This window comes from Oncorhynchus keta, chromosome 35 (assembly GCF_023373465.1).
Source record: "Oncorhynchus keta strain PuntledgeMale-10-30-2019 chromosome 35, Oket_V2, whole genome shotgun sequence".
Classification (NCBI taxonomy): Eukaryota; Metazoa; Chordata; class Actinopteri; order Salmoniformes; family Salmonidae; genus Oncorhynchus; species Oncorhynchus keta.
In genome coordinates, this window is record NC_068455.1 from 9,117,524 (window position 1) to 9,133,909 (window position 16,386).

The 16,386-nt window shown below is 41.6% G+C and overlaps 1 protein-coding gene and 1 long non-coding RNA gene across 5 annotated transcripts; one reads left to right on the plus strand and one right to left on the minus strand.

Moving 5' to 3' along the window:
• The first annotated feature begins 10,517 nt into the window (after positions 1 to 10,517).
• LOC118369249 (uncharacterized) lies at positions 10,518 to 15,279 on the plus strand. The gene is made up of 3 exons (XR_004822528.2): positions 10,518 to 10,606; positions 14,013 to 14,164; positions 14,403 to 15,279. It is a non-coding gene; the product is annotated as an uncharacterized LOC118369249 (long non-coding RNA).
• On the minus strand, positions 11,867 to 13,847 carry LOC127915574 (cytadherence high molecular weight protein 3-like). 4 transcript variants are annotated; one of them, XM_052495821.1, is made up of 2 exons: positions 13,692 to 13,847; positions 11,867 to 13,427 (listed from the first exon to the last, which is right to left on the minus strand). In XM_052495821.1, the coding sequence occupies exons 1-2, from the start codon at positions 13,761 to 13,763 to the stop codon at positions 12,426 to 12,428; spliced, it is 1,074 nt and encodes a 357-aa protein (XP_052351781.1). In that variant the 5' UTR covers positions 13,764 to 13,847; the 3' UTR covers positions 11,867 to 12,425. The 4 variants fall into 4 exon arrangements, with proteins under 4 accessions (XP_052351781.1, XP_052351783.1, XP_052351782.1 ...); XM_052495823.1 differs by having other exon boundaries at positions 11,867 to 13,130; positions 13,494 to 13,847; XM_052495822.1 differs by having other exon boundaries at positions 11,867 to 13,130; positions 13,461 to 13,847.
• Positions 15,280 to 16,386: the final 1,107 nt, after the last annotated feature.

The window sequence follows — 16,386 nt, forward strand, 5'->3', positions numbered from 1 at the left end:
CTTGATATTCAAAAAGGTGTTCTTCAGGGTTCTATTTTGGGTCCATTATTGTTCACCTTGTATATTACAAGGTGAACAATAATGGTATTGTATATGACATAGGAAACACTGTAACATTCATATATATGCAGATGACAGTTTAGTATTCCTGTGCCAACCCAGTGCAGCAGGCTATTCGTGAACTTCGTCATGAAATCACTTACAGATCTTACATTATTGTTGAATACAAGAAAAACCAAGCTCATGCTGTTATCTAGGTCACAAAATGTTGACCCTGAGGACCTGTATATGTGCGCTATAAATGGAGCCCAAATTGAGCTTGTTTCTGAACCTGGGTGTCTGGATTGATGCATATAGAGAATCTGACCAATAAGCTAATATCATTTTTTAAATTTTTATATCAAAATAAATTATGCCTCAGTATTGAAAATAGAATGATTGTTCAAACAACACTTCTCCCTGTATTGGATTTTGGTGACTAACGGCGTTCTTCGTTTGTCGAAAGAGAGTCGGACCGAAATGCAGCGTGGTGGTTACTCATGTCTTTAATAAATGAATCGCGATACATGAACATAACTTATACAAATACAAATCAACAAACGGAACGTGAAACCTAATACAGCCTATCTGGTGAAACTACACAGAGACAGGAACAATCACCCACGAAATACACAGTGAAACCCAGGCTACCTAAATACGGTTCCCCATCAGAGACAACAAGAATCACCTGACTCTGATTGAGAACCGCCTCAGGCAGCCAAGCCTATACTAGACACACCCCTAATCAACCACAATCCCAATGCCTACAAAAACCCCAATACGAAACACAATAAACCCATGTCACACCCTGGCCTGAACAAATATATAACGAAAACACAAAATACAATGACCAAGGCGTGACAGTGACATTGTTTACATACACGTGGCACAACCTCTGTTTTAAAACCCTTGGACACAGTCTACCATTCTGCAATACGTTTTATCACAGGGGGCAATTTTAGGATGAATCTTTGTCTGTGTAAAAATTTCAGGATGGACCTCTGTAAGAAGAGCTGCACTCTCTCATTTATTTACAAAGCAATCTTACAGAAACTCCCTTCATATGTAACTTCCTTAATTAAGTTAAGAATCATAAGCTACCAAACCCGTTCTCAGGAATGGGCAACACTAGATATACCTTCCGTCTCCACAGAAAATCTGAGGTTGTTTTTTTTTCGCCCCTAATTTGTGGAACAATCTGCAGAGTTCACTGCAGCTAGTTGTGCTGGTGCCAGTTTACATTATTGATTTGAGGACCTCTATGTAGTTGAATATGATTGGTTTTATTAAATATGTTTATTTTGTTTGCTGAATTCTATTGTTTTATACAAATACATGTGTGTATTTATTATTCTGTTTTTATTGTAATGTATACAGGGCTCTCTTGTAAAATTGATTTTTAATCTCAATGTGACTCTCTGCTAAAATAAAAATAGTGCAATGTGAGTTTCAGCTCTGTTTAAAGGGACTAATGATGATTGAATATGATTTGGCAGATACAGTTGAAGTCAGAAGTTTACATACACCCAGGTTGGAGACATTAAAACACGTGTTTCAACCACTCCACAAATGTCTTGTTAACAAACTATAGTTTTTGGCAGGTCGGTTAGGACATCTACTTTGTGCATGACACAAGTCATTTTTCCAACAATTGTTTACAGACAGGTTATTTCACTTATAATTCACTGTATCACAATTCCAGTGGGTCAGAAGTTTACATACACTAAGTTGACTGTGCCTTTAAACAGCTTGGAAAATTCCTGAAAATTATGTCATGGATGTAGAATTTGAGTCAATTGGAGGTGTATCTGTGGAGGTGTATCAAGGCCTACCTTCAACCTCAGTGCCTCTTTGCTTAACTTTATGGGACAATTAAAAGAAATCAGCCAAGACCTCAGAAAAAAAAAGTTAGGTTCATCCTTGGGAGCAATTTCCAAATGCCTGAAAGTACCACATTCATCTGTACAAACAATAGTATGCAAGTATAAACACCATGGGACCACACAGCTGTCATACCGCTCAGAAAGGAGACAAGTTTTGTCTCTTAGAGATGAATGTACTTTGATGTAAAAAGTGCACATCAATCCCAGAACAACAGCAAAGGACCTTGGGAACATGCTGGAGGAAACGGGTACAAAAGTATCTATATCCACAGTAAAACAAGTCCTATATCGACATAACCCGAAAGGCTGCTCAGCAAGGAAGAAGCCACTGCTCCAAATCCGCCATAAAAAAAGCCAGACTACGGTTTGCAACTGCACATGGGGACAAAGATCACACTTTTTGGAGAAATGTCCTCTGGTCTGATGAGACAAAAATAGAACTGTTTGGCCATATTGACCATTTGTTATGTTTGGAGGAAATAGGGAGGCTTGCAAGCCGAAGAACACCATCCCAACCGTGAAGCACGGGGGTGGCAGCATCATGTTGTGGGGGTGCTTTGCTGCATGGAGGTGCTGGTGCACTTCAATGGAGGGGCTGGTGCACTTAGATGGCATCATGAGGCAGGCTAATTGTGGATATAAGTGAAGCAACATCTCAAGACATCTGTCAGGAAGTTAAAGCTTGGTCGCAAATGGGTTTTCCAAATAGACCACGACCCCAAGCATACTTCCAAAGTTGTGGCAAAATGGCTTAAGGACAACAAAGTCAAGGTATTGGAGTGGCCATCACAAAGCCTTGACCTCAATCCTATAGAAGATTTGTGGACAGAACTGAAGAAAGCGTGTGCGAGCAAGGAGGTCTACAAACCTGACTCAGTTACGTCAGGAGGAATGGGCCAAAATTCACCCAACTTATTGTGGGAAGCTTGTGGAAGGATACCTGAAATGTTTGACCCAAGGTTAAAAAAAAATGTTAAAGGCAACGCTACCAAATACTAAATTAGTGTATTTAAACTTCTGACCCACTGGGCATGTGATGAATGAAATAAAAGCTGAAATAAATCATTCTCTACTAATATTCGGACATTTCACATTCTTAAAATAAAGTGGTGATCCTAACTGACCTAAAACAGGGATTTTTTACGATGATTAAAATGTCAGGAATTCTGAAAAACTGAGTTTAAATGTATTTTTCTAAGGTGTATGTAAACGTCCGACTTCAACTGTAACTGCCAAATGCTGTATATTCTAGATGTCTATTCTACACAATTGCTGTTAGTATGTGGTCTTGTCTTTTAATAAAACTGTTTTGTTACACAGCATCAAGGGTAACGTGGTCCATCAACTGTCACTGAAGTAGTCCAAACCTTCATGTTCACCTTGGATTATATGACAGGCCAATCCATTGACGTTAGGTAACACAATAACTCCTCAAACTCAAAATACTATTTTCTGTGGGTGCTATCTGTTTGTTTCAGTGTGTTTCCTGGCCTTATTGTTACACAAATGCAATTAGCTTTCGGCTGCACTAAAGTCAATTTGAAGCAGACACAGAGGTGGCAGCAATTTTAACAACTCCTGAGCACAGTTTTAACTAAAACAGAAATACAAAATAACTCTGTGCTTTATACCTTTATTTAACTAGGCAAGTCAGTTAAGAAAAAAAATCTTATTTTCAATGACGGCCTTAGAACAGTGGGTTAACTGCCTGTTCAGGGGAGCCAGCTTGTCAGCTCGGGGGTTTGAACTTCCAACCTTCTCATTGCTAGTCCAACACTCTAACCACTAGGCTACCCTGCCACCCCATCAAAATACATATAGATGTACTCAAAACCCCAAAGTCTATTTTATTCTATTTTTTTTATATAACATTTTTTGACAGATGCTAACGAGCTAGCATAACATTTTGTGACAGACGCTAACTAGCTAGCATAACATTTTTGACAGACGCTAACTAGCTAGCATAACATTTTTTGACAGACGCTAACTAGCTAGCATAACATTTTTTTGACAGACGCTAACTAGCTGGCATAAAAAAATTGACAGACGCTAACTAGCTAGCATAACATTTTTGAAAGGTTCAGTGCAGTCAAAAACGTGGTTTCCTGTGTTTTATATGCATTTCCACACCGGGGTTGGAATAATACTGTTGAAAATGTATAAGAGCTGTTTGAAAAGACTGCTAGAAATGTCAGCCTGTTTTGGTGGGATCGAGTTTTGGCCTTCCTGGTGACATCAGCGGGGGTGGTAAATTGGATAATAGACCAATAAGAAAGAGTTCCAAACTTCCCTGCCCCAATGACAGCTAGTTAGTCCAGATAGTCCAAGCAACATTCTTGCTTGATAATTGCTTTTGCTAAGAAGCTATTTTTGTTTGTTTTCAATTAAAATGGAAAAGAAACTGTCAGGTATTTAGCTAGTTGTTACCCAGAAATGATATTGAGATAAAAAATAAAAAAAATGGCTGCATTGGGCCTTTTAAGTTTTTACCCCAAAGCCATAAGACTCCTGAACAGGTAATCAAATGGCTACCCTGACTATTTGCATTGTGTGCCCCCCCAACCCCTCTTTTTTACGCTGCTGCTACTCTCTGTTTATCATATATGCATAGTCACTTTAACAATACATTCACGTACATACTACCTCAATCAGCCTGACTAACCGGTGTCTGTATGTATGTAGCCTCGCTACTGTGTATATAGCCTGTCTTTTTACTTTTGTTTTTATTTCTTTACCTACCTATTGTTCACCTAATACCTTTTTTGCACGATTGGTTAGAGCCTGTAAGTAAGCATTTCACTGTAAGGTCTACTACACCTGTTGTATTCGGCGCACGTGACAAATAAACTTGATATACTTATTTCCCCAATTTTACCTCAGACAAAAATAACCCCAAAAAACTGCTGCACACTATTAAACCCTCACGAGTTAGTATTATACATGTGACAACATTTCCTATTAATATTGGAAGGTTTTACTTACCTGTGCCGTGGCAGAGTTCACATAGTGTACAGTAAATCAGGAGAATCTGAGTGTAGCAGCTAGCTTGCTAGCTCGGCAGCTCTGGTACATTCTTGACCTTGGTTGATGTCATAGAATTGATGTCATAAGAGGCCCAACTCCAGAATGGATTTGTGGAATGGAACACTCATCTGGGACCAGTTCTATTGGTGCTTCCAAGACAACTGGGAACTCGTTAAAATAAAAAAAATGTAAAATGCCACATTGGAATTCCGAGTTGGATGAAAGTTCAAAACAATTTAGCAATTATGACACACCTTTCATATTCCCTTTGCATGCAGATAGGAGGGGGGCGTTCAGCAACACACACTTTTTTGGAACGTTCAGATATAAATATGTGTTAGGCCACGCTCATCTCTGACATGTAGAATAAGGAATCACATTGGTTCTTTTCATGGCATTTCCATCTGCAACGTTTGGCTACTGAACGTGACCCAGATGTTGCATGTAATATTTAACTTGTTGCTTCCCTATTATCACCATAAGAGAGTGTCATCGCCATCTATTGGACTGATGGAATAACTAAAGCTATAAATAACGAATAGGTAGATTGTCACCAGATTTGGTCTCGTTACCCCAAGTATTCTCCTGTGTGTAGACTATGATGACAGGGATTGGCTTGGAAGCAATTTTGAACAATTCCAGACCTAAGCTTCATATTTGGACTTTGTGACCCTGAAGAGTGAATTCAATGGAGTCACAAGGTGTTGTCAGAGTTACTATTTCATTTATTAGAGTTCTGAGTCTGAAGCTATTTTTAGATTTTTACATTAAATGAGCTAAGCATCAGCTGTTTAGTTGAAGTGGTAAAATAACCTAAAATCTGTTATGAGGTCCTTTAAGAAGGCACCTCTTTTTTAATAGTTTTTCATTTCCAGGTTTTGAAGCAGCAATTCTCCTCATTCCTATCTTAGCTGGCTCAGCTCGCAAAAATTCCCTCCCAACCTAATTAAGGGGGCACATGGCAGCCATCGGCTAACTTTGGACTGTCCTTTGACATGCACTGACCTGCTATTCAGGTACAAATCTCTCTACTGGCCTTTCAGCATTGACGTTTCTGATTTGAATTGTATTTCTACAATCCTGAAATTGTTTTGACAGATATCAGTAAAGTAATGTTTACTCTATTTTATTTAGTATTGCTAATTTTTATATCCAAATGTGCTCACAATTCAAGATGTTGCTGCCAATTGTAAAATGGTCTGTCTCTGTCTCTCTCTCTCTCAAGCAAGCCTTTGCCTTTTGAAACTAGGCCACTAAGCTCGTTATTTCTGCATTAGGGTCTCCTGTTTATTTTTCTCTGGAAACTCTCAGAATGTCATTACACTGACTGGAGTAACACTCAGAATGTCATTACACTGAATAGAGTAACACTCAGAATGTTATTACACTGAATAGAGTAACACTCAGAATGTCACTACACTGCTCTCTACACTGACTGGAGTAACACTCAGAATGTCATTACACTGCCTGGAGTAACACTCAGAATGTCATTACACTGACTGGAGTAATACTCAGAATGTCACTACACTGACTGGAGTAACACTCAGAATGTCTTTACACTGACTAGAGTAACACTCAGAATGTCTTTACACTGACTAGAGTAACACTCAGAATGTCATTACACTGACTAGAGTAACACTCAGAATGTCTTTACACTGACTGGAGTAACACTCAGAATGTCTTTACACTGACTAGAGTAACACTCAGAATGTCATTACACTGACTAGAGTAACACTCAGAATGTCATTACACTGACTAGAGTAACACTCAGAATGTCTTTACACTGACTAGAGTAACACTCAGAATGTCTTTACACTGACTGGAGTAACACTCAGAATGTCTTTACACTGACTAGAGTAACACTCAGAATGTCTTTACACTGACTAGAGTAACACTCAGAATGTCTTTACACTGACTAGAGTAACACTCAGAATGTCATTACACTGACTAGTGTAACACTCAGAATGTCTTTACACTGACTAGTGTAACACTCAGAATGTCATTACACTGACTGGAGTAACACTCAGAATGTCATTACACTGACTGGAGTAACACTCAGAATGTCATTACACTGACTGGAGTAACACTCAGAATGTCATTACACTGACTAGAGTAACACTCAGAATGTTATTACACTGCTCTCTACACTGACAGGAGTAACACTCAGAATGTCATTACACTGCTCTCTACACTGACTAGAGTAACACTCAGAATGTCATTACACTGCTCTCTACACTGACTAGAGTAACACTCAGAATGTCATTACACTGCTCTCTACACTGACAGGAGTAACACTCAGAATGTCATTACACTGCTCTCTACACTGACTAGAGTAACACTCAGAATGTCATTACACTGACTAGAGTAACACTCAGAATGTCATTACACTGACTAGAGTAACACTCAGAATGTCATTACACTGAATAGAGTAACACTCAGAATGTCATTACACTGCTCTCTACACTGACTGGAGTAACACTCAGAATGTCATTACACTGCCTGGAGTAACACTCAGAATGTCATTACACTGCTCTCTACACTGACTCGAGTAACACTCAGAATGTCATTACACTGCTCTCTACACTGCCTAGTGTAACACTCAGAATGTCTTTACACTGACTAGTGTAACACTCAGAATGTCATTACACTGACTGGAGTAACACTCAGAATGTCATTACACTGCCTGGAGTAACACTCAGAATGTCACTACACTGCTCTCTACACTGACAAGAGAAACACTCAGAATGTCATTACACTGCTCTCTACACTGACTGGAGAAATCACCCCCAGGGCACAGACGTTAGTTCAAGTTTTGTCTAGTTTTGATTTTAAATTGGTTTAGTTGTCAACTAACATGAATTAATCTTGAAAATAACAATAACAAAAAATGCACCATGTTATAATTCCCTTATGCTGATGACATTTTTCAAATCCAATCAATTTTCAATGTTAATTCAATGTCTTCGCATTGCATGTTTTGGGGGTTGTAGTAACATGGATTCAACATTTAATCAACCAGTTTTTGCGCAGTGGTGCCCGAGGGAAATATACAGCAATCCTCTACTCTTCCTGGATGGTATGGATTGGAGTCTGAAACTGTACCTCTATCTGCTTCTAGGAACCTACAGTAATTCAGGTGTTTAACACTGGGCCATATTGATAAAAAAAAAAAATGCATTTGAACATTCCTTTTGTCTTACACCACTGCAACGCTATGGAAACGGAAGCTTCTACTCATTTTTTGAGAACCACGTCCCTTGGCTTCGGATTCCCCAGACCTGTCAATGGTTTTCACTCGAAAGGTCAGACGCACGCCAAACCTGAAGTAATGAGGACTTTTTAATCTTCTTCTTTGTATCCAATAGTAGAACACAGCCAATCAGCATTCAGGGCTTGAACCACCCAGTTTAGAACATTGGATTTAGTACAACTTTAAGTGTCTTTAGTGATCGATCGGTAATCAGTAATTCTCCCGGCGTTGCAGCTCCTGAATTACATAACCTCCTCGGCGCAGAGTCACATCCTCAGTCAACCTGACGTGGTTGGCAACGGTTCCAACATATGTACTAGGAAGCAGCTATTCTACTTCCTGAATTGTATTCTTGTTTTTGAAGGTACTTGGTATGAGTATTTGACACATTTTCTTCTTCGGACCAAATTTTGATATGAAAAGCAAAGTGTTGAGAACATGGGGCATTTTCAGCCCAACCCATCCCATCTCTCTCCTCAGGAGGATGTCCCTGATGCTGTGACACAGCTGACCTTTCCCCCCGTGTCTGGTCTTTAGCCCTGAACAGTGGCGATAGGTCACAGGTGATCGCCTGGTTTAACCTCACCAGGAGCCTCGTCAGAGATCATCTGAAGTACAAAACCCCCTTAACCCCCCCCCCCCTTTTTGTTAATTGACTGAGAGAATCCTGAATCTTTTCTTTGCACGTTAGATTATATAAAACGTAATACTCTTGACACCATGCACAGCCTTTGTTCCTATCACAAAGGTTTGACACAGGCTAAAACACCTCCACTAACCACACAGCCATATTCCCGTGGATGTGATTATCTCCTGTAAATCCTCCACTGAGATGATTCATCTGTCATAGGATGTGTTTATCCATTGCAGGTTGTTGACTAACATTTATTTGCGAATGATGCCAGCATGTGATGGTACTGTATGACGTAAGTGCATTGACAGATGCTCGTTCTTCTGTTTCTCTGTAAGGCTTTTGGACCTGAGTGCCAAAGACCCAGAGCTGACCTTCACCGACATGTTTCTGAACTACACCAGTGTGTTTGACTTTACCTCTCTCTCTCTCTGGAGGACCTCGACTCCCCTTGAAACAACCTTTTTAGATGTTCAGTCCCCAAAATGGTGGACTTTTAAGCGGTTCTGGACCGGTTCAGACGGACATTTTGGTGTACAAAGCGCCCTGTGAACACCGTAATGTCTTACAGTCTCACAAAGCCTATCTGTCTGCTCTCTCCTCCAACTCTCTCAGCAGCGCTGACTTCAAATGAGTACACCTCAGCAATTTATAACTATTTTATTTACCAGAAAGTTGCGCCTCAGACCTTTCCAAAATTATGCAACGTCATTGTTCATGGCCATCTCATGAAAAATAATTATGTTTGGTAATGTCTATTTAGGTGTAAATATAAATGTTGACCTATTATGAATGATACAGGAATTGTACACTAGAAGTGTAAATAAGACAGTGTATGAATATCTGTGTCATTGGGTTAGAAGATTATCTACTTGGAGAACCAGTTCTTTATCAACACAGCTATACTAACGTCACCTCCTAACATCACACAGCCACACACTGTCACACCCTGATCTGTTTCACCTGACCTTGTGCTTGTCTCCACCCCTATCCAGGTGTCGCCCATCTTCCCCCATTATCCCCTGTGTATTTATACCTGTGTTCTCTGTCTGTTTGTTGTCAGTTTGGCTTTTTTGTTAAGTCAACCAGCGTTTCTGTTCTCAGCTCCTGCTTGTACCAGTCTCGCCTTTTTTCTCGCCCTCTTGGTTTTGACCCTTGCCTGTCCTGATTCTGAGCCCGCCTGCCGACCTGTAACTTTGCCCCAACTCTGGTTTACTGACCTCTGCCTACCCTGACCCTGTTGCCTGCCTGCCGACCTGTAACTTTGCCCCAACTCTGGTTTACTGACCTCTGCCTACCCTGACCCTGTTGCCTGCCTGCCGACCTGTAACTTTGCCCCAACTCTGGTTTACTGACCTCTGCCTACCCTGACCCTGTTGCCTGCCTGCCGACCTGTAACTTTGCCCCAACTCTGGTTTACTGACCCCTGCCTGCCTTGACCCTGTTGCCTGCCTGCTCCTGTTGGAATATTTAAACCATTGTCAAATTGACATGTCTGCATCTGGGTCTTACCTTGATTTCTGACACACACACACACACACACACACACACACACACACACACACACACACACACACACACACACACACACACACACACACACACACACACACACACACACACACACACACACACACACACAACCCTCTGTGGTAAGTATCCTTTTATAGTGGTAGCAACAGTAGCTGTAGTAGCGCTAAGATAAGGATGTTAGTAGTACAGTTTACAGTTCCTTGAGAAAGTATTCACACCCCTCAAAGACAACTCCATCAAATTTAGGTAAAGCATTTTTTTTTCTTTCCTTGTCTCTAATGTGAGTGATGGGTCCTAGAGGACTTGATGGAAGGGGAAGTGTGGAAATGACTTTAATTTTTGTAAATGTTTTTATTAAGTAAACTATGTTCGGCCTCTACCCTACAGTTGTTTATATGAGATGCTCCTCACATGATATAGTGACTTTTTAAACATGTCTTTAAACATGGGGATTAAAATGGATTGAACTGAGATTTTGTTTTTGTTACTGGCCTATAATGTCAGTGGAATTAGACTTTTTGAGATATTTACAAATAAATTAAAAGCTGAAATGTCTTGAGTGAAGTACTCAAACTCCTTCGTTATGGCAAGCCTAAATACGTTCAGGAGTAAAAATGTGTTTAAGTTGCATGGACTAATTTTGTGTGTAATAATAGTGTTTAACATGATTTTTGAATGACTACCTCATCTATGTAACCCACACACACCTGTCAGGTCCCTCAGTCGAGCAGTGTATTTCCAACACAGATTCAACCACAAAGACCAGGGAGGTTTTCCAAGGCCTCACAAAGAAGGGCTCCTATTGGTAGATGGGTAAAAAAAGCAGACATTGAATATCCCTTTGAGCCTGGTGCGGTTATTAATTACACTGTGGATGGTGTATCAATACACCCAGTCACTACAAAGATACAGGCGCCCTTCCTAACTGAGTTACCGGAGAGGAAAGAAACCGCTCAGGTATTTCACCATGAGGCCAATGGTGACTTTAAAACAGTTACAGAGTTGAATGGCAACATTGTAGTTGCTCCACAATACGAACCTAATTGACAGTGAAAATAAAGACTGTACAGATGAGAAAATATTCCAAAAACATGCATCCTGTTTGCAACAAGGCACTAAATTAATACTGCAAAAAATGTGGCAAAGCAATTACATTTTTATCCTGCATACAAAGTGTTACGTTTGTTTCAAATCCAACACATCACCGAGTACCACTGTCCATATCTTCAGGCATAGTGGTGGCTGAATCATGTTATATGGGTATGCTTGCAATCACTAAAGACCGGGGAGTTGCATCAAACCTTGTCCACAAAGTCTGGATTTATGGTTCTTTATGGTTTATGGTTATGGTTATGGTTATGGTTCTTTATGATTTATGGTTCTTTCAAGACAACTGGAAACTCAAAAAAAAAAAACATACAAGGTCAAATCATGGTTGAATCAGTGATCTTCAGGTCCTGATTTACAATCCCAAGTTGGATGACTGTTCAAAATGGGTTTCCATTTCTGAGTTAACTGTTGTTTTGAGCGCGGCAGAAATCACACAGGATTAACAGCATGGCCAATGTTGAAGGTTTATAAATGTTAAACTTGGAAGAAATAACCTTAAACCTAGAATTGGGACCACACACCCTCTCCCCTGAATAGCAAACTAATGAATGCTTGTAAAGCCTGCAGTTAGCCACTGATTCCTTCCAAACCACTCATTGTTAAATTTGCAATTTCCAACTTGTTGTGTAATGTTTATGTGAAATGGCCGATGAGCACCAATATGTTTTATCTGTCATTTCTCTTCGTAGATTGTCGATTTGATTTATGATGATGACTGCTAGCTAAAATTTTGAAAGTATGATGTTGACATGATCAGTCCAATCAAAGCTACTGTAGATTTGACGTCATTTTATCTGTGGCTTACCTTGAGACTTCTTGGAATGACACTTCTAATGTAACTCTATGGCAGCACCCAAGGGGCTTGCATTTTCGAGCTCACCCTTAGATTTGGCAGTGACGTGGCGTCCCAATGAGTGATAGAACACTGAGCCAATCACGGCGCAACTAGAGAACATTACCAAACCCTACGCTCCACATTTCCCGCTGGCTGCCCCACCACCACCACAGAAAGCACTGAGCTAGGCTGAACCACCTCCACAGAAAGCACTGAGCTAGGCTGAACCACCTCCACAGAAAGCACTGAGCTAGGCTGAACCACCTCCACAGAAAGCACTGAGCTAGGCTGAACCACCTCCGCAGAAAGCACTGAGCTAGGCTGAACCACCTCCACAGAAAGCACTGAGCTAGGCTGAACCACCTCCACAGAAAGCACTGAGCTAGGCTGAACCACCTCCACAGAAAGCACTGAGCTAGGCTGAACCACCACCACAGAAAGCACTGAGCTAGGCTGAACCACCACCACAGAAAGCACTGAGCTAGGCTGAACCACCACCACAGAAAGCACTGAGCTAGGCTGAACCACCACCACAGAAAGCACTGAGCTAGGCTGAACCACCACCACAGAAAGAACTGAGCTAGGCTGAACCACCTCCACAGAAAGCACTGAGCTAGGCTGAACCACCTCCACAGAAAGCACTGAGCTAGGCTGAACCACCTCCACAGAAAGCACTGAGCTAGGCTGAACCACCACCACAGAAAGCACTGAGCTAGGCTGAACCACCACCACAGAAAGCACTGAGCTAGGCTGAACCACCACCACAGAAAGCACTGAGCTAGGCTGAACCACCACCACAGAAAGCACTGAGCTAGGCTGAACCACCTCCACAGAAAGCACTGAGCTAGGCTGAACCACCTCCACAGAAAGCACTGAGCTAGGCTGAACCACCTCCACAGAAAGAACTGAGCTAGGCTGAACCACCTCCACAGAAAGCACTGAGCTAGGCTGAACCACCTCCACAGAAAGAACTGAGCTAGGCTGAACCACCTCCACAGAAAGAACTGAGCTAGGCTGAACCACCTCCACAGAAAGCACTGAGCTAGGCTGAACCACCTCCACAGAAAGAACTGAGCTAGGCTGAACCACCTCCACAGAAAGAACTGAGCTAGGCTGAACCACCTCCACAGAAAGCACTGAGCTAGGCTGAACCACCACCACAGAAAGCACTGAGCTAGGCTGAACCACCACCACAGAAAGCACTGAGCTAGGCTGAACCACCACCACAGAAAGAACTGAGCTAGGCTGAACCACCTCCACAGAAAGCACTGAGCTAGGCTGAACCACCTCCACAGAAAGCACTGAGCTAGGCTGAACCACCTCCACAGAAAGCACTGAGCTAGGCTGAACCACCTCCACAGAAAGCACTGAGCTAGGCTGAACCACCTCCACAGAAAGAACTGAGCTAGGCTGAACCACCTCCACAGAAAGCACTGAGCTAGGCTGAACCACCTCCATTTTGGAGCTGCCTTAGTCAAGAAAGCATTGTTTTCAAACTGACAAGTCACATGTATTAATGCCAAAATAACAAACAGAACAGGCATCCCCCAAAACAAAAACAAAGTACATTTCTTTGCTAAAAATATGGGGATGCAAACAGCCCTGAATGACTGGTCGACACTGGTCATGATATGACCTCAACCCTACTTTGCTTCAAGACATAACAATGTTTTCCCAGCATGTATCTACTGCACTGTTGTCTAATAGTAACTATGGAGAACAGCAGCACTGGCCGGACGACCACCCAGATCTCCTCGGTCTCTTCCTCAGTGCTTGTGTCGTCCCTGTCAACGCTCAGCTCTGTGAGTGCCTGGAACCTGGGCCAGGCCAGTGCAGTCATCACTACCGGAGGCTTCCAGGTGAGGGCGCCATCTCCTTTATACCCATAGAATCATAGTCTCAGCCTTCTATTTTGACTCCGATGTTCTACTGCATTGTTTGGATGGATCAAAGTATGTTTGATAAGAAAATATAAAACGTCTCCCTGTGTCGCAATGGGTTAATAAAACGACAAATATTTTTAATTGATAATCACACTTAAATGAGCCTATAATCACACTTGAATGAGCCTGATCTGATTTACTATTTCATTGACAGATAAAACACTGCCTCCTCCCTGATCTCACTGGGCACTGTCCTTGGGGGCATTTTGTCAGCGATGATAATGAACATCTCAGCCACTGAGCTGTTGACAGCATCCCAGAGCTCTGTTTGTCACCAACATGCTGGCTGCCCAACAGATTGTTCAGGAAGCCTACATCAGCAAGGTACCAGGTGGATCTGAGGATGTTGTATTGGCTACAGTAACAGTTTTGTGGGTCACACTGATATAAGATACTGTATTTGCACCTAAATTCCTCAACATGACGAAGGGGACACATTCTTTGTTATAACAAAATAGTTGTCTTTCCACTGTCATTCCCTATTAGATAATCATCATCAATGAAAACCCCAACGCGTTGGTTGTAAACATACCTGATGCCGTGGCCATACTGATCCCCAGAGCTCTCCTGACCTTTTCTCAGGAGACTGTTATGGTCTCGACATCACTTATGAACATCACTTAGCTAATACATCTTGGACATGATTGACTCATTTCTCCACAGTTGACCTGCATGTACAATTTACTGAAAGACAACCTCTACCTGAACTTTGCAGATTATCTCTTAAACATGCTACTCTATTACAAGTAAATATCAGCCTGTTTGTCATCTCTTCCTGTTTGTCATCTCTTCCTGTTTGTCATCTCTTCCTGTTTGTCATCTCTTCCTGTTTGTCATCTCTTCCTGTTTGTCATCTCTTCCTGTTTGTCATCTCTTCCTGTTTGTCATCTCTTCCTGTTTGTCATCTCTTCCTGTTTGTCATCTCTTCCTGTTTGTCATCTCTTCCTGTTTGTCATCTCATTGTCATCTCCTCTTGTTCGTCATCTCTTCCTGTTTGTCATCTCCTCTTGTTCGTCATCTCTTCCTGTTCGTCATCTCTTCCTGTTTGTCATCTCCTCCTGTTTGTCATCTCTTCCTGATTGTCATCTCCTCTTGTTCGTCATCTCTTCCTGTTTGTCATCTCCTCTTGTTCGTCATCTCTTCCTGTTCGTCATCTCTTCCTGTTTGTCATCTCCTCCTGTTTGTCATCTCTTCCTGTTTGTCATCTCTTCCTGTTCGTCATCTCTTCCTGTTCGTCATCTCTTCCTGTTTGTCATCTCTTCCTGTTTGTCATCTCCTCCTGTTTGTCATCTCTTCCTGTTTGTCATCTCTTCCTGTTTGTCATCTCTTCCTGTTTGTCATCTCTTCCTGTTTGTCATCTCATTGTCATCTCCTCTTGTTCGTCATCTCTTCCTGTTTGTCATCTCCTCCTGTTTGTCATCTCTTCCTGTTTGTCATCTCTTCCTGTTTGTCATCTCTTCCTGTTCGTCATCTCTTCCTGTTTGTCATCTCTTCCTGTTTGTCATCTCTTCCTGTTTGTCATCTCTTCCTGTTCGTCATCTCTTCCTGTTTGGCATCTCTTCCTGTTTGGCATCTCCTCCTGTTTGTCATCTCCTCCTGTTTGTCATCTCTTCCCCACAACCGTAAGGCTCTCCAGAGGGTAGTTAGGTCTGCACAACCCGATGTTACAGGAAGGCCATAAAGATCATCAAGGACAGCAACCACCCGAGCCACTGCCTGTTCACCCCGCTATCATCCAGAAGGAGAGGTCAGTACAGGTGCATCAAAGCTGGGACCGAGAGACTGAAAAATAGCTTCTATCTCAAGGCCATCAGACTGTTAAACAGCCACCACTAACATTGAGTGGCTGCTGCCAACACACTGACTCAACTCCAGCCACTTTAATAATGGGAATTGATGGGAAATGATGTAAATATATCACTACCCACTTTAAACAATGCTACCTAATATAATGTTTACATACTCTACATTATTCATCTCATATGTATACGTATATACTGTACTCTATATCATCTACAGCATCCTTATGTAATACATGTATCACTAGCCACTTTAACTATGCCACTTTGTTTACATACTCATTTCATATGTATATACTGCACTCAATACCATCTACTGTGTCTTGCCTATGCTGCCCT

Bases quoted from the DNA above. Each gene is read 5' to 3' on its own strand.
- LOC127915574 (XM_052495819.1), bottom strand. From the start codon at position 13,763: ATGGAGGTGGTTCAGCCTAGCTCAGTGCTTTCTGTGGAGGTGGTTCAG. The intron at 13,197-13,427 runs GTGGTTCAGCCT...CTTTCTGTGGAG, and splicing joins GCTCAGTGCTTTCTGTGGAG to GTGGTTCAGCCTAGCTCAGT.